General features: G+C 39.6%; 1 protein-coding gene across 1 annotated transcript in view; it reads right to left on the bottom strand.

Moving 5' to 3' along the window:
- The window catches only part of egfra (epidermal growth factor receptor a (erythroblastic leukemia viral (v-erb-b) oncogene homolog, avian)), a 51635-nt gene extending 34757 nt beyond the window's left edge, over positions 1 to 16878 (bottom strand). Inside the window, exon 1 of the mRNA XM_037787788.1 lies at positions 16562 to 16878. Within this exon, the coding sequence (XP_037643716.1) occupies positions 16562 to 16640 (79 nt within the window). The 5' untranslated portion in view covers positions 16641 to 16878. The remainder of the gene's footprint in view (positions 1 to 16561) is intronic.
- Between the last annotated feature and the right edge of the window lie 9484 nt (positions 16879 to 26362).

Genomic DNA, 26362 nt, shown 5'->3' with positions numbered 1-26362 from the left:
ATCCATGACCGAAGAGATAAATAACAATAAATGATAGAAGGATAAATTACTGGGCACCAAGTTGATTTATAGGTGTTGGTTAAACACAGCTGCACTCCTATTACTGTCCAGCTGTGACCGATATATGAGGGGCGCAACATGATGGACCAAATAATCAAGCAATGCATATCATTAGTCAGACAATTCCCCCACTTGCCCTGTTGGAAAGTCCATTAGTCCTCCATAAAAGGCACCAAACAATCCCACTCCTGTTACCCAAAACTCACACCACCTCCAGCCCCATTTAAATTCCCATAATGCACCCACCATTCTCCTGAAATGTTCCAACATAAACCCACTTCCTCTTTAACGTCCAGGCATTCTCCCTATTGAAGGCCATTCTAGCCAAGACAACCCCCACCTCCCCTCTCTTTTCTCTCTCTTTCTCCTACCCTGTTAAAACCATACTCCTCTTCAATCCCACAGGAAGCACGGGAGGAAGACTGGAGAGGGAGTGGGCGGCGAGCGCATTGCTGCTAACTCACTGTCTTTTTCTCTACCCCCCCCGTCCGTCCGTCACTAAGCCATGCCTGGAAAAGAAGAGCGGAGGAAGAGAGAAAGAAAAACAACAACCACGAGCGAAGGAACCCACACATTTCACACATCATTCCAGCAGGAGAAAGCAGCTGTGATTCGGGAATCCCCTGTTGGTTTTAAGCATTCCCAGTGCAGAGCAGAGGGCCCATATTGGAGCAGATTAAGAGAGGACAGATAACTCTCACTCACTGGACCCCTCACTTCAACTAAACAAAGGAGATAGACGCTCCTTGAGGCAGTCTTTCTGCTTAAGGGTTTCTTATTTTTAGCGCCGATTGCTGACGGGCTCATTTGTGTGTAGGTCTAACCACTGTTTCGCAGCGCTGCCTGCCAACAACTCAGTTACTGCCTTAGTCATGTCTCTAGCAACTCGGCCCTGCTGGAGTCTTCACAGAGAGAGACCCCATAAAAGGAATATTCTAGAAAAGCCCTGAGGTTTGCATTAGTAAGCTTTACTCTGTTGCTCAGCCCTTACTCACTATTCAAACTCTGGTTTACACATCAGCAGGCCCTTAAATCCACTGATGAGTAGTTTCTTCCTCATCCACACTGGCAGAGGGCAAGAGTCAGGGACAAACGGAGCTCAGGGGAATCAGATTGGACAGCAGCGGGGCTCTCATGATGTTCAACACTCTGAAAGGGGATTTTGTTACATGTTGCGTTGTACTCGGCCAAAAGCGTGACCAATTTAATTTGCCCAGGAAAAGCTCGTAAGAATTCAGCCACGTCTTCCTGATGACACATCAAACTGAAATGTTTGAAATGCGGCGGGTTGCCGCTGCCAGCCAAGTACTTGTGGCCCCAGAGTGCTCCGTTATAATCTTCGGAGTATTTTCAAAACAATTCTATCGCCGCTGAAATAGTGTGAGCAGCAACGACTGACAGAAAATGGTGCTAGATTTTCATCAAACACCTCTCCCACAAGCCCACGGCTCAGATTTCATCCATTGTTAACGTGCGGGGCGTCATCCTGTTCCTGACATACACAAAAAAAGAAGCACATCACACATGGTTAACAAAGCTCTGGAACAATGCGTTAGCTTGTTTAAGATGATTATGACTGAGATGGGCGGTTGTTTCAAGGCCGCCCCCTCACTACGGAGACACAGAGGGGCTTTTGCACAACCTAAGGCCTGGCTGCTTTGCATCAGTCATCAAAGGCATCAGACTTGGCAGGCTAGACCCTCGTCGCTATCAGCTACACCGCTGAACACAAGGACCCTGGCTCAGAATCACTGTGTACTGTAGGAAACACACTACAAACTCTCAGGACTACTCCAGAGAGTGGACAATCAGTGTACGAGTCAGGATACAAAACCATTCCAGCATAATAGCTATCCAATGTCCAACCAAGGAAAAACAAAAGAGAAAAATCAGCCAGATACGAGTTGAATAGTAAGACATAAAATACAACCAACTTTACTACAATAAGTACCTTAAAGTCCAACTACTTTATTTTCTGGGGTTTTCAAATGGATACGCCATCACAGCCGTTAGCAAAAAGCAGTGACGTAGGTTACCAAAGTAATCAGTAAGGTTATGATTATGAATAATGTGAATGCTAGCACTAGCTGAGTCAACGTTTGGAAATACCTGAAAGGGTTAGTTTGGATTTTTTTGAAGTGTGGTTGTATCTAGGCTATTCTTCCGTGTTCTGCGAGGTAAAATTACGTTTTTTTGTCAGTGGAGTCTAGTTGCTTTGAAGAGAGCAATATAATGGCTTCAATTCCCCGAAAGGGCTGTCTGATGGTGAGGTAAAGTGGCTGCAGATTGGAGCAGCAGAAAAAAAAAGTATTTTAGCCACCTAAAAAAACCCCCCAAAAAACCCCGATATCAATTTAAATTGTGTGCTGTATTTAGAATAGTTTCACTGTTTTACCTTGCCGCTGCAGACAGCCCTTTCAGGTGGGGGACTGGAGCCATTATCTACGTATGTTCTCTTCAAGGCCACCAGACTACATTCACAAAAACAGTAGTTTTACCTCGCAGAACACGGGAGTTGCTGTTCTACCGCTGCTTTGATCGGTTAGTTTGTTTGTGTTACCGTGTGACTTTCAGATCCGAACTATGGATTGTGGCGTCCTCACTAGTAGCCTACATTGCTTAATGATATAAAAACCTCAAAAATACATAAAATAATGGACTTTCCCTATAATATTGGGGAGAGACATTTTGGTTAATATGACACATGTGCAACCATTATAAACAATTTAGGACTGGAAATTTATTTTTCACCTTGGAAAGAGTAACTTTTATGCCAAATGGATGAGAAGTCCTGAGTGCTCAAACTGCAACTGGGCAAACTCCATCTCCTGAGGAAAATTGTGTGATACAATTGAAAGCTCCACAAAGACAGCTAATAAATGGTCACAAATGAACTGTCAATCTCAACTCTAAAGCCAACATCGACAAGAGGTCCTTAAAGTTCCCAGGAAAAGGGAAATGTAAACTGTTCCATGACAACTGGGCTAACTCTGGTTGCTGAGGAAGATTGTGTAAAACGATCAAAAGCTCCAGAACAGCTCCTAAATGGACCTTGTGGGATTTCTTTTTTTTTTTTTTATCAGTTACAAACAGCTCAACAGATGTAATGACGTTTCCAGCTTCAAATCCTGGATCTCATTTCGGATGTTTTTCAATCAACCAACAGGTGCAGAGCATTTACAACCCAGAATAAATCTTCAGATGACTTTATTTCTGGGAAGCGTACGCACATAAAAAGTGCACAAAATGCTGATTTACTGAGCCAGAATAACACTAAGAACAAAAGCAAAACTCCCCTGCCAGGCTAACGTGAATATTTCAAATACCTCCTGCTTGACTGTTTAACGAAATCAAGTTCAGTAGGTTGTTTACGTGTCCTTTGACCCCAAAACCCAATTAGATTTAGAGTATTTCTAATCTCTTGGAAATCTTGTGGGTGCCTGATTATTTAAATAATACTCGGATAAAAACTAAACAAGGGCATTCATATTAAAAAATCTCAGTCTGCCTTCTAATCAGCTCAGGAAGCGGTTGTTGTTATAGTGGATATACTGCAGGTCCAGAGGGCTAATCCTTACTGCCTGGCACTAGTCCAACTATGCACTCCAGGGTATTTCTACCAGGGAAGCCATTTTCCACCCCGCTGAAGTGGTTTGTTATGAAAATGAAAATAGAGTAGCAGATATTGATCATTTATCAGCGATGCTTTAAATGTCATGGGGATGTAATATGATGCAGTGCATGGGAATATACTTATAATATATAGCCTTCACTAATGGTTTAGAGGGCAATCTTGCATTAAGAGGGTCAGTTCCACCGTTTTTATGGAGGGAAACATTGCAAGTGAAGCAAGCAGAATTCCTCCTCTTTTACAGGCCTCTGGCTTCAATTATGAAAACATGTGGTAATGAAGATGTTCCGCTCAAAGTCCCACCAGGAAATTAATTCTGAGCTCAACGAAGCATTGGTGTTGTTGAAACTTACTAGGCAATTAGAAAAGGTACTAGAGAGGGCGTGTTGTGTTTAGAGCACATTATGTTTTAGCGCTCCGGGGGTTAAACAAATCACAGATCGACTCTGTAGCCGAGCCGAGCCACCACTACAATATTATGAACAATGCTGTCATCTCGTCTATAAATGGCTTGGATGAAATACATTTTACGAAGCTGATGAAATCCCTGGGAGGTGATGTTGGCTTGTAAAACGCTGGAACCATGGTAAGAGAAGGGCTGACATCTTCTTTTCCTTTTTCTAACACACCCCGCCGCGATACACTGCCAGCAGCCCTATCATCATTGTTGTCGTAATTCAGAAAGCTATGTCATGAGGAGGGGCGTCTGTTATTTGCTTGTCTGAATTATACTTCACTGGTCTATGAGGAGATTGTAGTTCTTGTAGTTTTGAAGACAAAACTTTAGGCATATAAGAAAACACCTAATCAAGCATTCATAGAGCACTTTTTTTAGATGGCAATGTCACGGTCAGTTGGTTGGTCCAGCACTTTGGTCCACACTGAAATATCTCAACAACTATTGGATCTATTGCAACACAATTTGGTGCAGAGAAGATGAATCCCAATGACTTTGTTGATCCAACAATATTTCTTCAGTTTTTTCTTATATTGTACTTTGAAATATTTCTAAAGGATGGATTGGAATAAAATTTTGCACCGACATTCATGGTAGGGATGTCACGATGCTAGAAATGTTGTATTCGATAAGTTTCTTGCCAAAAACTAAATTTTACAAGATTACATTTGAACACATCAGCCTCCGTTATCTATGGACATCCATGCCATTAACATTAGCGGTTAGCTCCAAGGGACTGTGCTGCCCATTGGCTGCTAACAGCAAACGTCAACTAGCTTTTCTCATCACAAATTTGTTGTTCACAATGTAGCATTATCAGGGAAAAAATAGGGTGCCTCCCCTGGACGCGTCGATAGTGAGTTTGCTTAGTTAGTAGTTACTTAGATTTTAGACGCCATAGTCTCGCCTCAGCTGTACTTTGTGTTTAGTGTTAAATTAGCAAATGTCAGCATGCTAACACGGTAAAGTAAGATGAACATGATAAACATTATACCTGCTAGCATGTAGGGATGGGACGATATAGGATTACATCACCGATCGCAATAAAAAACACTCACAAAAGTTGATTGTGTTGTGAATTTCCATCATCAGGATAATCGTGAATATCGCCACGATTGACTTGAAAAAAGCTGTCTTGATCGCAATCATGATAAAGAAGTGAACAATAGAGCTTGATTTAAAAGGTATATATGCAGCCTTATCTGTTGGCTTTTGTAAACAAACCATTCAAAATTTCCCCTTCCTCCCCGGCTCAACAAGTGAGAGGGAGAGTGCAGCAGTGGTCGAGTGAGCCATAAAGAGAATGCAATAAAACATATTTGTATAAGTGATTGCAGTATTTTTTAGTGTCATTTTAAGGGTTTTAAGCATATTTTGATGATTATCAGGATAATACTGTGAATCTCAATTATCTTGGATAATGGTGAAATTAAATTTCCATATCGTCCCTTGTCTACCAGCATGTCAGCAGTGTCACGGAGAGCAATTTAGCATGTTGGCGTTAAGCATTTAACTCAAAGAACTGCTGTCCCTAAGTGCAGCTTCACAGAGCCGCTAGCATGGCTGTAAACTTCTTAGTCTTGATACCATTTCAAGGCCGTAATGTTTTTTCTCTTTTGATATTTGTGTGTAGGATTAGACGCCTTGATCCAACACAAAGCTCCAAAAACAGCTAAATGGGTTCTCTTACCCGAGCAGCCTTCATAACTTGTAACATACAGGGATGCCTTTCTCCTCACTGTTGACACAAGTCTGTAAAGTCATGTCTACATGGCAAGTTAAGGTCAAGGAAGACAGATAAGCCTGTGTCAAAGAAGACAACAAAGTCCTGAATAAAGAACCTTTTGTCCAAAGACTTGGGGTTTCAGCGGGGAAGGAGACGTACATTCAAGTTTGGTCTGCACATGAGCCACGGGGGCTGGATGAGAACTCATTTGTCTCATGCACTTTACTTTTTCTTTGTGTATGTTTTTCCAATCATGCATGTTGCCTCATTATCTTATTTTGGCCACCCACTCACTATGTACATTGGCTAAGTTTCAGCCTTATTATCATTTTCTGTTGGAGACACTCCTGTTAGGAAGCCAACCACAATAGGCACACTGTAAGCCGAGAATTCAAGCTTTGCATTCTGCAACTTGTCAATACCCAGCCCATTCAAAGATGTGACAGGGGGTCTAGACTGGAAGAAACCTGGAGGCAATACAGGTATCAGCTAACAAGTGGTTCTACATGTCTGTATTTGTTTTTGCATATGAGAAAGTTTTTTCTGTAAAGCTGTAAAGTTTCCTATTTCCCTACGCGCCTACGGTGCAAATCAAATCAGCGAGTTAATAAACCATTCTTCTTTTAATGCTGGCGTCCAAGTGCCGCTGAAAGCAAGACTAAAGGTTATAACATTACTGAAGTTGTTTGTCTTTTCTTTGTAGAGGATACATTAGTATTTGGCAACAAGGCAAAACTCCTTCTGTTTCTTTTTGACTAGTTATTACTCGCCACTACTATCTTTTCAATACTGGAAAGTCACCTACCTTAGGACTTGATTGACACGCTACCACGCCCTTGCAATGAAGCATGTAATGCCTTAAGAACATTAGCAAAGAAAACACTCTTTTGTATAAGTAGTCGAGCGATGAAGACAAGCCTGATCAGGGTTACCTAAATAAATAAGAAATATAAATAAATAATTATGTATGCTATAAATGAACAGGATATAGTTTTTGATATTATCATATTCCCCTGTAACCCTAACCATTCAATTCAAGTCAAGCAGAACAATTTTACGTCAATGTCAGTCACAGATTTTCCGTTGTTTACAGGTGTGAGCGTGGAAAAAGCTAAACCATTAAGCAACAGACTAAACCAGAGCCAAAAAACTAGACTAATGCTTCAGGTTAAAGCTGTTAAAGAGCTCCTACATCCTTTTAATCAGGATGTGAGGCAGGAAGTCCCCCCTCTCTTTGGGGTTACAAATTAAACATCCTGGATCTCAATCCCGATGGCTTTTCACAAATGCAGGGATTCATTTACAAAAATTGGATAAATTAACCAGAATGTGCCACAACAAGGTCCAAACCACCAACAGTGAGTCACATCTTAGAATGCACCATTTAGTTTACTAGGCTAATGGACCACACAGGAAGAGGCTAAATGCTGTTAGGGAAGCACGTTTCAGAGATCAGCCGCCACCCTTCAACCAATGCTTTCTTCAGAAATGTTCTGAGATGGAGATTTGTTTGTGAAGCTATTGTTCCCCTCCCTGTAGGGGATTCCTCTTTTGGGCGAGCGCATTGCTCCTCAGAATGACCCTCAGGTCATTAGAAAAGATGCCACACCTACAGGAGGTCTTTGGGATAATTGTGAGAGACTCTCATCTCCAATTTGAATGCCAAAGTGAAACAACAGCAACAAGAAAGAACAGACTGTGATTAAGGAAGGGCATGAATACAAAAGTCAAAGATCTCACCCCGTCTGTCTGATGTTTGTTTGTGTATCGTCGACTTTCCTGTTTTGCTCCCTTTGCTGTGAGCCTTCCTTTAATCCGTGCACCACCCCTGTCCATCCCATTGACATCTTTTACATTTGCATTGTGACACGAAGATCCATTGAGCTCACTACTGAATACAAAACCTCATTTATCTGCAAGGAAAGAAAAGGCCCCAGACTCCCATACTATGCCTGTTCACTGGCCTTTCTGAACTGAACAGAGCTGCAAATTTCTTTTGAGCGGGTTAGAGCGATGGGTTTCATCCAAGCTGAAAGCCTCCAGGATGGAAACATGTTCGGTGCCCACTTTCCATTTTTACCTTCACTAGTAGAGCTGACTTCCTGTTTCAGCAGTTCCAGCCCGACAGGGCACATTCAGAAACTGCTTTGTCAAACACATGAAAAACAAGTAATTCATTCACAAAGGAAATTAATTGGTAAGAAATGTTTCAGTTGCTGCAACTGGAACAAATGTAAAGGGTGTGCATTGGCAAACATCTACCAACCAGCCAACCAAAATTATTTCCTTTTTTTTAACCGCTACATTGAGCTGAAAGTAAGTCATGCATTTTGTTCCCACACTATTTTTCTGTGGTTAACAGTCCATTGTGAGCTAAAATGAATACTGTAAACAGTTCTTTATAAAGAATAAAATGAGGGGATGCATCAATATGTTGGGGATGCTTAAAGGAACAGTGTGTAACAATTTTGGGGGATCCATTAGCAGAAATGGAATATAATATTCATAACTATGTTTTCATTAGTGTATAATCACCTGTAACTATGAATCATTGTGTTTTCTTTAGCTTAGAATGAGCCCTTCATATCTACATAGGGAGCAGATCCTCTTCACGAAGTCCGCCATGTTGCTCCGCCATGTTTCTACAGTAGCCCAGAACGGACAAACCAAACACTGGCTCTAGAGAGAGCCTTTCAGGTTCTTACAAAAGGCCACCGTGGTCCAACACACTTTTGAAACTGTGGTAACGTGAGCTGCAGAGTGCAAAACCGTGGTACCGCCAGCCGCCGTCTGACTTCCGTTGCTCCTACAGTAGTGTTATCATGGTAAGGATGGCCTTTGAGCGAGGCGAACGGCGTTACCACAGCTTTGCACTCGGCAGCTCACGTTACCGCGGTCTTGAAAAGGAGGAGTGAGCGGAGGGGTACTCAGATAGTTGTAATCTGCAACCACACCACTAGATGCCGCCAAATCCTACACACTGCACCTTTAATATACTGTATACTTTTTTGTTCTGAAATAACTGTCAATTAATCTGCAGATTATTTTCTTGACTAATAGTTTGGTCAATAAAATGTTTAAAAAAAGATAAATTCCTGTTGCCATTTTCTAAAGCTCACAGGGATGTCTTCAAGCAACTTGTTTTGCCTGACCAAGAGTCACAAACCTAAAGATATTCAATTTACTATCACATAAAACAAAGAAAAGTTTAATTATTGTTTGTGTTAATTCGGAGTGTAAGAAAATATTGAAAATATAGTATATATACAATATTATGTTTTGTGATACACTGTATTATTTCTCAAAAACACTGTATCAATTTTTAATTAATAGTTTGCATGCAAAGATTAACTCCGTCAATATGTTATTTCTTTTGCAAAGATATGCACCCTGTAGTGTATGAGCCCTCTAAAAGAAGTGCTTAGTAGATGATATTGGATGATATAACAGGGACTGTGATAAATGCAGATCCAACTGTTCTCATTGCATAAAAAAGTAAACTTTTTTTTACTCAGATTTTATGCATATGGTGGTTTCATTATACTTTACAAACCTTTTCTCTCAATGTATCGCCTTGCTTACAGTATAGCAATAAATCGCCATATATTGAATTGTAACCACTGTATCATGATATGTACCGTATTGCCAGATTTACTATGTTATTCATACAAATGTTCATGTTGATTTTTCCTTTTTCTAATTTGACAGTTATATCTATCAATATATTGTGCATCCCAAACAATGATAATTACCAGTGAGTGTTGTTTTTCCAAAGATAACGTCTTTTTTCTTGCTAAAAACATTACCGCAAAAGGCAAAAGAAAGAAATGATACAGAATTATGAGCACTCCTCAAAACCCCCTAACTTAGATATCCTGTAGGAGATAGACATACACAGACAGGCTCAATAACTCATTTGGAGCTGTGGCCTCTTTTCCCTTTTAACACGACGCTGCATCTGATGAGATGGTAAGATAGCAGAAGGCCTTTTTTTCCAACCTGAATTCCTGGGTCTCTTTCCACTGTGGAGACTCCGTGCACAGCCAGTGGATCATGGAAAGGCCATAAATGCAGCGGATCACTTTGTTACCATGTACAAACAAAGGACACAAATCAGTTCAATGAGTAACCACATTCACTCACTTATTCCATGCTGGGCTCTCAGTGGATGTATACAAACTAGATTTCAGTAGCTGCAGTTGCAACACAATAAACACTGGTTTACTTTGAATGAGAGGCCAAAAGAAGAGCGTTCAGCTTATTAAGTAGTCGTGGCAGACATGAGAACAATACATAAAACTTCACTGTTTGTGGTTTGTTTAAAGCAGTGGAAGCAGACACGTAATTGATGGTTAAGGAACTGAAGCAACTACTTGATTTTTAGGGCTACACAATAGATTTACTGTATTCAGATGCATATTTACGGTTAAAAGGTAAAAAGAAGAACAAAAGCTTGACTTCACTTCTGTGTTCCCTCTTGATGACATACACGTCTAGCCTTGGGTACGTCTGCTGCACGGCACAGATCTCGGTAAAAAGTATCACGTCTGCCAGATAACCTGCCCTCTACAGAGGCACTATTGTCCCGGAGTGAAACCAGAATCCTACACCTCACTAGCAGCTCTCCAAAACCTCTACCACTCAGACACGGTGGAGTTTATCAAAGCTGGGAAGGCAAGAAATTATCCTCCAGCTCCCACGGCCATAACAAGCCATATTTCCAACAATGGCTGCAGCAGATGGAAGTCTGGGAAGGTCATCAGAGGACCAGCAGCATACTAGCACCAGGGCCACTCTGGACCCTAAAACGCAGACTAGAGATTCTCGGATTACACAGGATCATGAACCTATATTTCACTACACACATCCATCTAATCCCAGAGAGTGGGCTTTAATGAAAAGAAAAGGCACGGTTTTCTGAAAGTGATGGAAAAAAATAGATGACTGATGAGGAAAGCTGGCTCGTTAGATCCCAACACAACACAGAGGGAAAAGCACTTACTCAGGATGCTGAAATGCACTGCAGGAGTGAAATTTTGTCATGATTCAGCTCAACTTTTGCAGGTGTGCAAGCACATTTAAATGCAGAAATGATGGAGCTGGACTTCATCTATATATATATATATATATAATCTTCCAATCTCATTCTGTCAAGAACCTGAATAACCCATTAACTCTGAAAAAGCATATTGATATTTAAGCGGTTTACCCTATGCCCAAAGAGAGCCAGGGAGCCTTGCATAAAGGATTAAGGGTTTAGCCGTCGACATGCCCCTGAGATTAGTTTGATCTTTCACAGGTTAACTCAAAGCCCAGTTACAGGGCTCAACAATAAGGCTTGCCCGCTTGCCCAGGGCAAGTAAAATGCCATGTTAGGCTCGTAAATCTAGCAACTCACTTGCCAAAAAAGGAATTTAACGCATTGTTTTTTTCCAGAGCTGATGATGAAAGTAGCTAAGGAGTGAGCCATCTCGCTTCCTTCTCATCTCTGTTGAGAGTTGCACATGCACAGTACCGATCCAACCCGGATCTGTCTCATTTGTACACCAGGAAACAAAACTATGGTAACGTCTGCAGTTAGGTTTAGGCAACAAAACCACTTAGTTAGGTTTAGGAAAAACTTCATGGTTGGGCTTGAAATAAGTATGTAAACTAAGTAAAATATGTACGGTAACAACGTAACAAAAGTACGGAAAACATGTCACTAAAAAACACACGCAAACGTCACTAATGTAACTTGCAAAACAAATACCGGTCTCCTGGTTGAAAGTCCTGTGTTTGTTGGACCCATCGACCTCCAACCCACCCATAAGCAGTCTTTCTCACTTTTTATTCTAAGTCTCTAGCCCCGACTGTAGCATATTTACCCAGATGTGTTTACATTGCAGTCAGTACAGACTACATGGCATACAAATGACATGCTAAACGCAACAGGCGTTCTTACTGCGCGCTAAATGCCTTGTCAATTATCATGGTATTCATACGCCTTTTCCTGGAAACCGGCTGACCAGTCGGCCAATCATGAGAAAATGGCAGCAAGTAAAGACAAAGTTTATGAGGTAGTGTCTAGAAGGGAACCTGCAAGTTGGGGAAATTCTCGCGAGATGGTTAAAGTTAGGTATTGATCTCGAATAGTTAAGGTTAGGATAGGTCGTCGGGCAGCAAGTCTCGCCAAAGTTTTTGCAGATCTCAGCTCAAATTTCGCGATTAGCGGGTTACCTTCTAGACACAACTAGTTTATGACGTGAAGCGCAAGCGAACATTTCAGTTATACTGCAAACAGGAGTTTAGTTGGGTGGTGTTACAGAATGTGGGCGAAAATCCAACTATGTATTGCGCAGTTTCCCGCAAGTTTGAGAGGGTAACACATGACAATTAACTTTAGACCAACATGACAATTAACTTTAGTCTTTGTTGATAACCACTAATAAATAAAACAATTTGTATAGGAGCAAGCAAAAATTGATTTCGGGCAAGTAGACACGTTAACATTGAACCCTGAGTTAGAGGGGCTCTCAGGCAGGTTTACCTCATATCTGTATAGCAACATTCAGCATGGAGACTAGAAGAAGAAATATTTAAGCCTATAATAAAAAACGTAATCATCTCCTCTTCAGTACAACTGCAGTCACAAACAGAAGGAGTCCGATTGATTCCGAGACCATTTAGCATTTCATCTGGGAAATAAATCACCACAGTTATTACTTGTGGCTGGCTGCTGGGTGAAGCTGTGGGCATTATTTACAACCTCCCCACAGATGATGACAGTTAATAAACTGAGCATGCCAGCGCGCGGGACGAGGAGCTTTTCTATTATTCAGCAAGTCCTGTCTGACTCCCACAGACGCCATCAGGCCCTGGCAGGTTGTCGCTGAGCGGAGGACTGTCAGGTGGGCTTCCTGCGGGACAGGCTGCTCGCTGTCAGGTGCATTAGCAAATCTTAAAGTTATTTCCAAAAGGCCTCAATGTCCTCCACATAACAGGGCGGCAACTAGGGGCGGGCTAAATGACCATGTGGTAAATAATCTGTTAATGATTATCATGCAATGCGGCAAAAACACATTTGATGTCTGTTTTTGATACTTTGTTGACTGTTTTAAATTACTGCAAAAAAGTCCCCCTTTTTAACTGTTGCTACAACTGTTAAGTTTTTCGGTCCATGCACACAGTTTACAGTGATAACGGCGACAGATTTACCACTCAAAATTCCCAAGAGAACTCCAAAACAGAGAACAATGTGCACCCACGGTTTATTTTCCACTCATGCTCTCCATCAATTTGAAGTTTTTCTTAACTTGAAAATCTTTTGCCACTTCTTCTCAGTGTAAACAGCTGGCCAGATGTTCTCACTTGCTTCCCAGCAACACAAACACATTCAGGTCAAACAGACACTACTAATATAGATCATCAAGAGGCAGCCATCCCTGAATACCATGTATCTCCCGGTTTGGTGATTTTAGAATAAGTCGAAGGATTACATGCTCCTTTGTGGGCTGAGTAAAATTATCCTTCTTCTTAAGGCTTATAAAACTCTTTCAAACCCCGTTGGATTAACTCAGAAATGCATTGTCACTGAGCTTAGAACAAGACTGTTTTTCTTTCTTTATGATTGGACATTTTGAAGATACTTTGTTTACACTGGAAGGTTAATGTACCATTTTAATTACTTTACAGTTTAAGAAAGTTAAAGAAATCGTGTTTATTTTTATTAATTTAGATGGATTTACAACTGAAACACAGAACAGGTTCAGTCAGCAGCAGTAATCCTTCATTATTCATCCAGACAGGAAAATAATACCTCAGATTTTCAAAATAAAAGTTGTCTCATGCCTGTTAGGGCAATACTTTCCAAATCCAGTCTTAGTTCTTTTTAGAGCTGCAACGATTATCGATTAGTTGTCAACTACTGTATTAAAATTGCCCACTTTTTTGATAGTCAATTAATTGGGTTGAGTTATTTTTTAAGGGAAAAAAAAGGTCTAAATTCTCTGATTCCAGCTTCTTAAATGTGAATATTTTCTGGTTTCTTTACTCCTCTATGACAGTAAACTGAATATCTTTGAGTTGTGGACAAAACAAGACATTTGAGGACGTCATCTTGGGCTTTGGGAAACACTGATCAACATTTTTCACCTTCTTCTTTGTGGAGAAACTCAGTTTTACAGATCTGTCGATTAAATCAACTAATTGATTAGTTGACAAAATCTTTAGTCAACTAAGAATTTCTTTGGTTGAAGACAGCCCTAGTAGTTATTAAAGAATTTATTTTGAGTTAATGGATAAGCCAACAGCAGACTGGATGGTACAACCCCATGAACACATTGTGGCACCCTCCAGCTACTACTTTAATCAATAACAGAAATGCATGCATGTGTTACTTGTGTTCATCAAGGTGTTTTGAAGAAGTTTTGATGCCGTTAACTGGAGTTTGACATCTTGTTCAAATCAAGTTTTGACTATTATGGACACTGCGTTCTAGGAAAACACGGCGTTCCACATAGAAACATCTGTCTTCGCCCCTGGCCAAAAAACAAAAAACAACAACAACAACTAAAAGTGTCAGACCATATGGTGAAGCTTGTGTTTCCCTGGAAATGGAAATGAACAGTAATTAAACCAAATTGTCCTGCATACCATAACTATCATTACAGCTGTTCATTTCTAATCTTATCTGGTCTTAATACAATCTTTATTTACTGTGGGAGACTCGCTGCAGCGTGAAATGTGCTGCTGTCCAGTTTGTTTAGAAGCCCAGAAATATTTAGGGACTCTGTCTTTTTGGCTCACAAACACTTTTGATTTGTTATGGTTCTCTGAAAACCGGCACTGGTTGTTACTTGTTGGAGCAGACGGGAAAGATGCAACTTGCACGTGCACTGCTGCTGCTGCTGCCCGGCACCGAACACACTGTGCTTATCTGCTTATAAGGAGGAACCACGGTGCAATGAGTGTGGACAATGATGATTCATGAGAAAAGGAAGTTAAAGTCATTAGGGAGTAAAGTGATATTTCTGGTCACTTTCTCACCCCCTCCCCGACATCTGGCCTTTATGAGGTTTGAGTCACTCCAAGTACATGTGGAATATATTTAAATATTTTTTTGAATCTTATGATAACATTTAATTTAACCACTGAGACGCGGGATGTTTCCTGTGCTTATTTTCCGGCCAGTCATATATCGCCCTTGGCTGAAAGACTGAAATTACAGCTTATTAAAAGAAAAAGATAGCATGAAAACATTGAAGTAACAGTCAAAACACTGCCATGTCATTAAAAGAAATAAGATTTCTGTGACCTTTACTTCAAGGCCAAAAGGACGCACTAACACAAGCCGAGCAAGAGAAACCAAGAAACCTGTTCCTGCTACTTCAGCACTTGTTTTCATACTTTTATCAGCCTCTCTCCATGCTGGACTCTCGCTCTCTGTCTGCTTTATATCATTTGTGCAAGTGCCATGAAGTGACTGTCTTCACAGTTTGGTCTAATTTCCTTTGAGGGCCAGATGCAAACTGGGAACAGTTTTTTAAGAGGATGCTCAATATATATATATATATATATAAAAAGATAAATAAATTAATGTGAATAGCTGAGTGGCAACAGAGGGAAAGGTAAATGAGGAAAAAAAAAGGACAGGTTCTGTGTTAAAGAAATAGTTAGTGGATGCATCAAAGAGCTTTTTAGTGTGTTTCAAGGTGACAGCATCGCTCTGATTTTATTCTATTTTTGCCTACAAAATGGGTCAAACACGACATTAAGAGATATCCAAACCTCACTAAGACATGGCCAGCCCACCAGGAACATCATCATCTCATAGAGAGCCAAAGTGGCTAGTAGTTATTAGGGCTGCCCCCTCTTAATCGATTAGTTGACTAATCGGTCGTTTTGGTCTTAGTCAACAAAGATTTCTTTAGTCGATTAGTTGTTTTTTATGCTTTTTTTTCATGCTGAGTGACTTATTTCTACAAAACTTCTGAGCACATCTCTGGTAAACACAAGCTTTTGTGTGATTCTTTGTGCAGAAACTCAGTTTTACAGATCTGTCGATTAACTAATTAACTAATTGATTAGTTGATAAAATCGTCAGTCAACAATGAATTTCTTTGGTTGAAGACAGCCCTAGTAGTTATTAAAGAGTACATTTATTTTGAGTTAATGGATAAGCCAACAGCAGACTGGATTAAGACAAAAAAAAATGTCACACTGCTCAAAAAAAGATCCAAAATATTACAAATAAAAGAAGAAGAAAAAAAAATGGACTAGAAAATAAAGCACACCAGTAAATTGCACAATCAAATCCCCTCCCTGCATCATCATCATCACTGTGGTGCAAATTTGCGCACTTAACTTGGGTCATATTTCACGCGCTTTTAGATTTCCCAAAGATGCGTCATTACGCATTTTTCTAATTGGCCAACAACTTTCCCAACAACACAAACTGCGACTGTATTCCTCCTCAATGACAATCACTGGACGCTAAACTTTTGTTAGAGCCACTGTGTGTAACTTTTTACCAGGTCAAACACAAGCTGAGCAGAAAGACAGACGGTGAGAAACTTTTTCTCCCCACGCTGGATCAAGTTTCTCTGCGGCTGAAAAAATGATTTATGGAAACAAAGCAAAGAGGAAAAGCGAAAGCCTGCTACAACCCAGCCACGTACATGTTGCAATAGCTCCCCCCTCGACATACCTTTCTTTTCCGCCAGCACAGAGCAGCCCAGGCAGAGCAGAGAGGTGAGACTGATCCACCAAACTAAACGGGTCGCCATCGTGTTTCTGGAGCTCCCGGTGAGAAAGGTGTCAGTCCATTCCAACAACACGAGATATAGATCCAGAAAGCTGTTTGGTTTCTTTCTCCTTTGAGTTAAAGACTTTTCCTTCTTCTGGGAAAGAAAGTCAAACTTTGACAGCTCCTCCTCCTCCTCGCAGATTATCTCCAGCAGTCCGAGCTCGAGCAGCAGTGCGAGGACAAACTACTGGCTGCTCTGACGTCAGCAGGAGGAAGGACAGATGCGCCTCTCAGACTGCTCAGGTAGATCCAGAGAGGGGATGGTTTCTAAAAAAACAACTAAATGTGCACACGGTTATGTTGTAATAGTGTTGTCGGGAAATAGTGTGCAGTATGGAAAAGTACACATGATTCGTATTAAAAGGGCTACAACGTGCAAAAAAAAAAAGCACAGGTAATGATTTAATAATACTGTCATTCCCAAAGTTACACTCAGTAAGTGATTGAAAGCTGGATAAACTTTAGTGAGCAAAATTGGAAGGGAAGGAGGAGGTGGAAAAGGCAGGTTAGCTAGATAAAAATACTTTATTCTTCTTATTTTTTTTTTGTAATTGATAGTTATTAAAAAAAAAAAGATAATATCAACCGATATTTTTTATTTTACATAGACTCAAACTTTTTTGATAAGGATCCTTTAAAGCTGAAGTATAGGCGAGATTGGAGCAAATTATTAAAAAAAATATTTTATTATTTTATTATTTATTTTATTAGTAAAACAAATTGATTAAAAAAGTTATTTTTATAAAACGGTTGCTATATATCCTGACAGTAGGGCATGAGACAGGTAACCTGAAAAAAAAACAAAAAACGTTTTTGCACTCTGCGGCTCATGTTACCGCAGTTTCACAAGCGTGTCGGAGAACTATGGTGACCTTCAGGTAAAAACGCTCTCTCTAGAGCCAGTGGTTTGTCCATTCTGGGCTACTGTAGAAACATGGCGGACTCCGTGAAGAGGACCCGCTCCCTATGTAGATATGAAGGACTCATTCTAAGCTAGCGAAAACACAGCGATTCTTAGTTTCAGGTGATTATACACTAATGAAAACATATATTATATTCCATTTCTTCTAATAGATCCCGAAAAATGTTACATACTGTTCCTTTAAATTTGGTCATTATATTATTAAAGGAACAGTGTGTAACATTTAGGGGGATCTATTAGAAGAAATGGAATATAATATTTGTAACTATAAATGTTTTCATTAGTGTAAAATCACCTGAAAATAAGAATTGTTATGTTTTCGTTACTTTAGAATGAGCCATTTATATCTACATACGGAGCAGGTCCTCATCACATGTCGCTCTGCCACGTTTCTACAGTAGCCCAGAACAGACAAACCAAACACTGGCTCTACATTGAGCCTTTCGCGTTTTCACTTCACCTTCACGCTTGGCACACGGGAGAAGTTTCAGTTGGTTGCAATATGCAACCTCACCGCTAGATGCTGCGAGATCCTACACACTGCACCTTTAGATTATGACACAGAGAAGGAGCGAGTTAAATAATCATTTTTCCTGATCTATCCAGTGGACAAACCATCTGCAGTTTCTTGTTATTTATCAGCTGATATACAGTATAAGCTGATACAGATATAAATGCAAAAAGCTGATATCGGCCGACATGTCTGTCCAGCTCTTTGACACTACTTGCCATGAGTTACTTAATGAACTCAAAAACATGAATATTAGCTGTAAAAACACAACTTTTTGTGCAGTTAGAAAGGTGGATTAAATGTGTTTCCTTCTCTTCCAGCTTTTAATGCTCAGTAGTTATATTTTAGAGTGAGACGGTGGCATTATTAAGTCGCCCTTGGCACAATCCTCTGATTATATTTCTATAGGGAGTAAGGCTTTCGATGTGACTTTACCCCTTTAGCATGTGTATGAAAAGGAAAACTAAATAATGAAAACATGTTTTGATTAATTTGCTAATTAACTAGGAATGCAATAGGCCTTTTTCGCAGCAGACATTTGACTTGTCGTTGCAGGAAAAGCACAAGCTAATAACATTTATGATGGCTCAGTTCCATTATGGCTACTGTAAGTGGGTAAGGGCAAATAATAGAGCAGCTAGAACAGTCTGGTAAGTTCGGAAAAGACAGCACTTGCCATTATATTACCATATTACACGATATCTAACAACTAAGATGATATCGATTCTCATATCATCCTATCGATGCAATATCAGTATATTGCCCAGTCCTATCAGGAGCCTGGAACAGGCAAATGCAGTGGAGTCATTTTTAATATTATTAACTCCACCTGTGCTTTTACTGCTATGTCATGTTGAAATATCTGCCGTGAAAAAAAGATGTTTACTCAGACAATGATGCCCTGTGAAGACTGGTCAAGTCTAAGTACTGTCAGGCCTGAAGAAACAACACAAACAGCTGAGATCACCACAAATGATCTGAATTAGATTAAGCTCTACGAATGACGCTGATGATGCTGAGCGTAATCAAAGACTTAGAGATGACTTCACAGATCAATATCTACTTTTTATTGGATTTTTTTCACACTGGAGCTATTTGAGGTGAACACCTAGATATAGAAAGTTAAAAAAAAAAGGATGATGCTGACTCATCTGGGACGTCAAAGCTGACTGCTAGACGTTTCAATAAATTCAGCCCATAATAGCAAACCTCAACAGTATACGTTCTGGCATACTAAAATCATTCTTATTTATTTGTTGACGTGTATATGAAAGACAGCCTTCGGTATCAGTGTCAGGCAGGGGTTGAACAGACAAAACGTCTAGACCGTTGACAGAGTGTCCGTCTGATGGGAGCCGAGTCTAATTGTATGTCAAGCTGCTTAAATGTGTTTGTTGTTGTACACAGATCAGACTCTATGGGGACAGGAGTGATAGAAATCATTCCTCACACTGGTGTTTATTTCATTACCGCGGCCTAATGGCTCGGCAAATCGTCTTTGGTCGTACTGTTGGAGGAAGAGGTTATTGTGTTGGGTGAAATTATGACCGTTTTCCTCGAGGAGAAATTACCTAATGTGAGGCTAACGTTTCACAGGAGACGGCACAGTGAGCTATATTCAGTGTGCTGTGGATGTGATGGCTGTTCTGAGTACTGTCATTGGGAAACAGAAAAATAAATCCATAGCCTTTGTCATTTTGGTAACTCAGGGAGGGAAATGGTAGCTGAAGAAGTTATTCCCTTCACAGCACTTTTAAATTGTCCAAGTGTCAAAGAGGATCAAGAGAGGTCAAATAATGCAGTTTTACTTTTAGTGAAAATCAAATTTCAGCTTCTCTTCAGGGTCACACATTTGAATCTAACTCAGCGGTTGGTTCTAAATGTTTTGGAGCCAAGCTTTGTCACAAGGGAGGCTGGTTAAAAAAAAAAGAAAACTTAAGAAATCACCTTGGCTTCTCACCAGCGGTCGATTTCCACACCGCTGATCAACGTCTCAATTACGAAATGTTCCACAGTTAAGAAAGAAACACGTCCCGGTTGTTACAGCGTTTCACATCACCATCCATCCAGAGCCTCACACACCAGAGCTGTCTGTCTGTCAGCCAAGCAGAAACATTAAACAAACACAGAATAATGGCCAGACCACTAGGGATTCAAAAGAAAGAGAGAGTAAGAAAAAAAGAACCAGAGAGAGAAGAAGAAGAAAGGAGAGCTGACAGCTACTGGCTGGCAAAGTAAATACGTGTCCCACCTTGCAATATTCTCACATTTTCCATCTCTTCTGTTCAGGACGTACTGGTCTTCAGGGACATTTTGGATTAGCAGTATGTGTTAATTAATGCTGCTCATATTTGAGTTCTTTCAGGTACAGTAAAAGCCAAACAATATAGAATAATGTTGACACAAGGAATCTTAATTAAGTGGTTCAGTGAGGCAGAAAGGTCATGTGATTGTGTTGTGAGGGGAGACGACTCGATGTCCTGGAGGTCTGAAGTCTGATCTGCATGACAGGGCCCAGATGGACCAGCAACATCTCACTACATTTTTTGTAAAAAAAAAACGTGCACGGGGAAGTACCGACCCCCACTACACTAACAACATGACCATGGTAGAGATGAGCTGCAGATGCAGGAAAGAAAAACATATGGGATCATATAGGATTCACTGTCACTCAAGGGCACAACATCTGCTGCAGCTGCATCCACCCAAACAGACATCACACTTAATTATGAGATATCCAAAATGAATATCATGAGAATAAGTAGGGCTCGGGTTATGTTATATCACAATAATAATTATTGTAGTGGCCATTTGTCGCAAGGATCTAAATCAAACTTAACTCAAAGGGCCACTGATGCACCATGGGTATGTGGTTCACGCAGGCAGAAGAGTCCATTGTCCATGCAATACGTGTGTGTTTCTGATGATTTATTTATACAAAAAAGCAAGCAAACGAAGCACAATAAAAACATGGATGTCGTTGTCTCTCTTGTTCTGGTAAAAAACTATAAGCCCACCCAGGTGCATTCTGGTCCTATACCTGTCTGCCTACCTATAAAATGCACAGTTTTACCCAATTCATAAACAAATGAAAACAAAATACAAATTACGCCAAAAAAACTAAATATACTAAACAAGAAAATAATTAAAGTAAACAAATAACTAACAAAAGAGAACACTATCAAAAAATTGAATGTAAATAAAGTAAACATCTAAAAAAATAAATCAAACAATATTAGTAAAACTAATACTAACAACAAATAAATAGCTCCTACAATTATTATGATTTGTTTGCTAAGAAGAGAAGGTTTTGGGAGCTTTAATCCAATGTGTGGGTGCCTTTTTCTTCAACTAAACGTGTTTTCTGACACCTGAACTCAACTCAACACTATTTATGTAGCTCTCTACACACAACACAGTAGATCAAAAGTGCTTAGAGATAGATCGAACAAAAGAAAGGCGAACACTATCAGCTTATAACCAACTTTCTGTATCAAAATCATGCAACGTTCTGATCCCAACTCGTCACAAACTGACGCTTTGTCAGACACCTCGGCGTCACAGTAAACACGTGCTTAATGTTGTGAATTAAACAAAAACACTTGCTTATATTTAGGCAATATTTGATGCCCTGGGAATGAGAACAGGCTGAATTATCTTTATTACTACCAACAACTTTGTGCCTTATAATTCAGAACTGTTATTTTGTCATGCAATTAATTAGAAAAGTAATTCAATTATTGCCCAGATGAACAAATAACACAAACAAATCACCTTTGTGCAGATACACTAACTATAGGTTATATTGAGTGATATTGCTTCCAAAGTAATCAAGTAAGGGATAATGTACAGCGAGCCAGTCATTGTTGTGAAATAAACCCCAACAGGGCAATGCGGCACCCCGACACAAAGGGATTTATTTCACAACAGTTAAACACTGGCTGTACATTATCGGCTACTTACTTCAGAAATCAATAATTTAACACAAAAACAATCCGCCAGACTCCGACATCAGAACTGCACCCATAGCAACGGTCTGTTATACATAGCAACGGTCTGCTATAAAGAAATAACAGACCGTAGAACGCCGTGATTGACCAATCAGAATCGAGTATTCAAGTAAACCGTGTAATAAACAGCATTAAATGTTTAATTTCGGATGTCCTTGCTGTGAATCTCTATACTATTTTAGGCAGTTGTCATGGCTGCCATATCGCTGACATGTGAGATAAGACGTGGATTAGATATGACTGAATCCATAAAAGCTTTAATAATGGCTTTCTAAACCCTGTTTTCAGCGGTATGGCTGAAAAGCCTCAGGCGATCAGAACAAACTGTCAAGTACCAATTAATTAGGTTTAATTAGAGAAGCCAGTGAGATTACATTGTATCTCACCATCTGCCCCCCCCCCCCCCTAAAGGAAACGCAGCTAAATTTATATACTGCAGGCAAATATTTGAATGTATGAATGGATTGTTGTTTTGTGTTAGTGAGTAAACACACACACACTTTGTTTTCTCTTCCTATAAGAGCGATCGAACATGTGCACATCTCCTTGCTCTGTTTCCTGAAGAGGCCCCCAGTCTTTGGCTCTGATCCATCTTCACTTGCCGGAGCATGTGGTCGCCATGGCAGCCCATTAGGTTACACAGTAAACACCTCAAAGTAAATGAATGAACCCGTTTTAATCCAATAGGAATCCCTTTCTCAACTTCTCAACCAGTCACATCCTGTTTCATAACATGGAACAACTTGTTCGCAGTTATGAGTAATGTGAATGATTTCCTCAAGGTTCTGTGTGTGCAGGTTTCAAAAGGTAATTTAGCAATTTTGGTTTCAATAAAACGTAATGTGAGTGGCATGCCTGCATGTAATAACAATAGTGATATTTATAAAGCGCTTCAAAATCAGCAGGTTCTTTACAAAAGCCAAAAATAAAGCAATAAAACAGTAGGAAGAATCAATAGGACAATGAAAACTGTAAGAAAAAATGGGGGGAAATAATACAATTAGTAATACAATACAAATACACAGAGAAAAATATACAGTAAATACTGTATGTCACATGTCATTAAAACTGTTATTTGGTAACTGTTATTTTAATTGTTATTAGAGATAAAATCTGATGATCATTAGTTGCAACCCTACATATTTATTTTAATATTACTATTATTTTTTATTATATTTTCTTGTATTTTATTTTATCTATTATTATTATTTTTCCTAAATGCCTACTATTACCATCAGTATTATTATTTGTCTACTTACCTTTTCTGTGTGTTTGCATTTGATTTCTTTCTGTGATTTGCGTGACCCTTGACAAGAGGATGTGGGAGTGGGAGGAAAAAACATAAAAACATAAAAAAATATCTTTATGACTTGGCTGTTCTTTAAAAGGGCCAATATGGATTCTCATTCAGGTGTCCTGTACTGTGGGTGCTGCAACCTATTTGGTCATATAGAGAAAATGTGGGTGTCAGTCAGTCAAAAATGTGTCTTGTTTGGTTTCTATGATGTTCTTGGCAGTGGCATAAAGTAACTAAGTACATTTACTGTACTGTACTTAAGTATGTTTTTTAGATACTTGTACTATACTTGAATATTCCCATTTTATGCTTACGTCTACTCCACTAATTCTGAGGAAAATGTTTTACTTTTTACTCCACTACATTTATTTTACAGCTTCAGTTACTTTGCAGATTCAGATTATTAATACAAAATATAATTAACAAATGAATTACGATGTATTATTATAGATTAAGCAACACGGCAGTATAAACATTTGTTAAAAGTTGCCCCACTATCTCCAGCTGCAACTTTAAAGTGATGTTCACATTAATGCATCACTAATTGTAATCCACTTATATAATATACGTTATTCTGAAATGGGCCTGTCTGCATAATGAGAACTTTTGTTACTTAAAGTATATTTTGACGCTAATACTTTTGTACTTTTATTTAGGTAAAATTTTTAATGCATGACTTTTATTTGTAACAGAGTATTTCTACACTGTGGAATTAGTACTTTTTTACTGGAGTACTAATTCCACCACTAGTTCCTCGATAACAATCCAGCATCAAGGTCAGGAGAGTTTGATCTCATTAATGTGACATCTCTGATGTTTGAGGCGGCCCTTATGGTTCATGGGGCTTTTGATTACCAGAGTGAAGTGGTTTGGTGCTTAACTGTGGCACAGTTTGGGGTGAGGCCGAGGGTCTGCATTCCCACAGCTGCTGCCATGATTTTCCAGTAAATGGTGGCCCAGTCCTTCAAATCCATTCAAATCACTTGTGAGAAAGTGTCCTTAACTACAGGAATCTCTGAGTCATTCACAAGTGTGAATAAAAGGGATATAAAGATGTCCGTTAGCGGACTGGCTTGCATTGGACCGCGGTTACAAAAAATACTGCCAAGCCACAAATGTGTCAGCTTGGCAGATGATATTCATTCCAACTCTACTCTCGTACAAGTGATTGATAGAACGAGATCATGGATGTAATCAGCTCAAATGTAAGATTTCTCTGCAGGTAGCTACACTCTTTCCAGCAGGGCAACGTCAGAGTCAGGAGCCAAAAGAGACAGTTAAGATGCTGCTGGCTCCTTTTTTGAAGGAATGTAAAAACTTTTAGTGTGACAAACATTTGTAAGCACATCATGAGCTCCTTCTTCACTCCTCTCCCTACGCCCTTTCTGCTTGTCACATCGACTCAGTGTCAGATCAATTTCTCGGCTCATTAGTTCACGTGGGGTGGATTCAGGTTCCAGTGTGTCCTGTGAGCCCTCAGAGGGTTGCAAGCAAAACAGCTGATGGCCATAATTCCTCGATGAAACACCGCCATCTGCTGGCTCGTTGGCTGGAGGCAGGTTGTTGTAGCAGATCTGGGCTATAAAGAGCTGCAGGAGCTATAAATGTCTTGTGGAGGCTGACAGGTCGTCTGTTCTGGGTCTTCGGGGCCAGAGATCAACACAAGCAGGGCTAAACTGTGGGACACATATTTTAAAGTGGCAATCCTTCAGTCCTGCTTGATTTAGGATTTATATATTTGAGTGAAAACAGTGGAATTGTGCTCAGAGTTTAGCAGTCTTTTGTTGATACGTGAGCATAGAAATAGAATAAAAAAGAAATCTATTTATATGAACATGAGCTTCAAGTTTTCAGAATTGTGTACATAGTTTCATTTTGTGTGTATACAACAGCATTTTTTTTCCACGAATGTCACCACAGACATTTCATAATACTGCAAATATATAAATACTGCAATATTTTCATCAGTGAGCCATATAGGTTCAATCACTATTGTGTTACCTCATTTGGCTATAGAATAGAGAGTGACTTAACAGACATTTATTTAAATGAAAATCGAGATTGCCACTTTGAGATAAAGGGCATACAGGGCCGGTTTAAGGCATATAGGCGGTCGCCTAGGAAGCCACATTCTGAGGGGAGCTGGTCGCCCTCAAAAAAGAATAAATAATAATATATTTTTCAATAGGAAAAAATTAAATTTAATGGGCACCCTTCCTCATTTCCTGCATTGAAACAATTGCAGCAAATGAAGAAAGAAAGAAAGAAAGAAAGAAAGAAAGAGAAAAGAAATACATTTTTCACCCCTGTAACTCTCTTTCTCACATTTTTTCATTTTTTTGAAAATAAAAATCTTCATTTTTGTCTTACAACTATCGTGTTAAACTGATGTGTGTTGCGGTTTACGGGGCCAGGGTTAGGGGTTCTGGGGGGGGTTGGGGGTCCAAATCTGAATTTCACCTATAGGGTACCAAAAGGGCTAGAGCCGGCCCTGAGAGCATAATTACAACTAATGGCCAGCTTTTTGTCTTGATGTCTACCTGTGCATAAGCTAATCTTTCCTTTCTTTCTTTTATTCGGATCTCCATTAGCTGTGGCTGAAGCTCAGCTATTCTTCCTGGAGTCCACTTAGATCACTTTGAACTGTTAGGCTTCATTAGTGGTTGGACCATAGCATATCATGTCAAAATACAAAAACATACAAAAACAGAACAAGCAACAACTTATTTTACCATAAATATGAACGGGACTTTGTATTTATCCAACATTAAACCTTTTATGATTTGATGTTAGCTAAATATCAGCAGACACAGAGAGCTGTTCAGCTAGGAGATGTTTTTTTTCAATAGATTTTTGCTAATGACGACTAAGACCAGATAGTTGATTAATTCATCAATTATTGACAAAGTGCAGGATGTATTTTTTTTTTATTATTATAGTGTTACCAGGCAGTTTTATGAGT

Source organism: Sebastes umbrosus, chromosome 12 (genome assembly GCF_015220745.1).
Source record: "Sebastes umbrosus isolate fSebUmb1 chromosome 12, fSebUmb1.pri, whole genome shotgun sequence".
NCBI classification, from domain to species: Eukaryota; Metazoa; Chordata; class Actinopteri; order Perciformes; family Sebastidae; genus Sebastes; species Sebastes umbrosus.
Note: the sequence above shows the minus strand (reverse complement) of the source record. Positions and strands in the feature narration are given on the sequence as shown.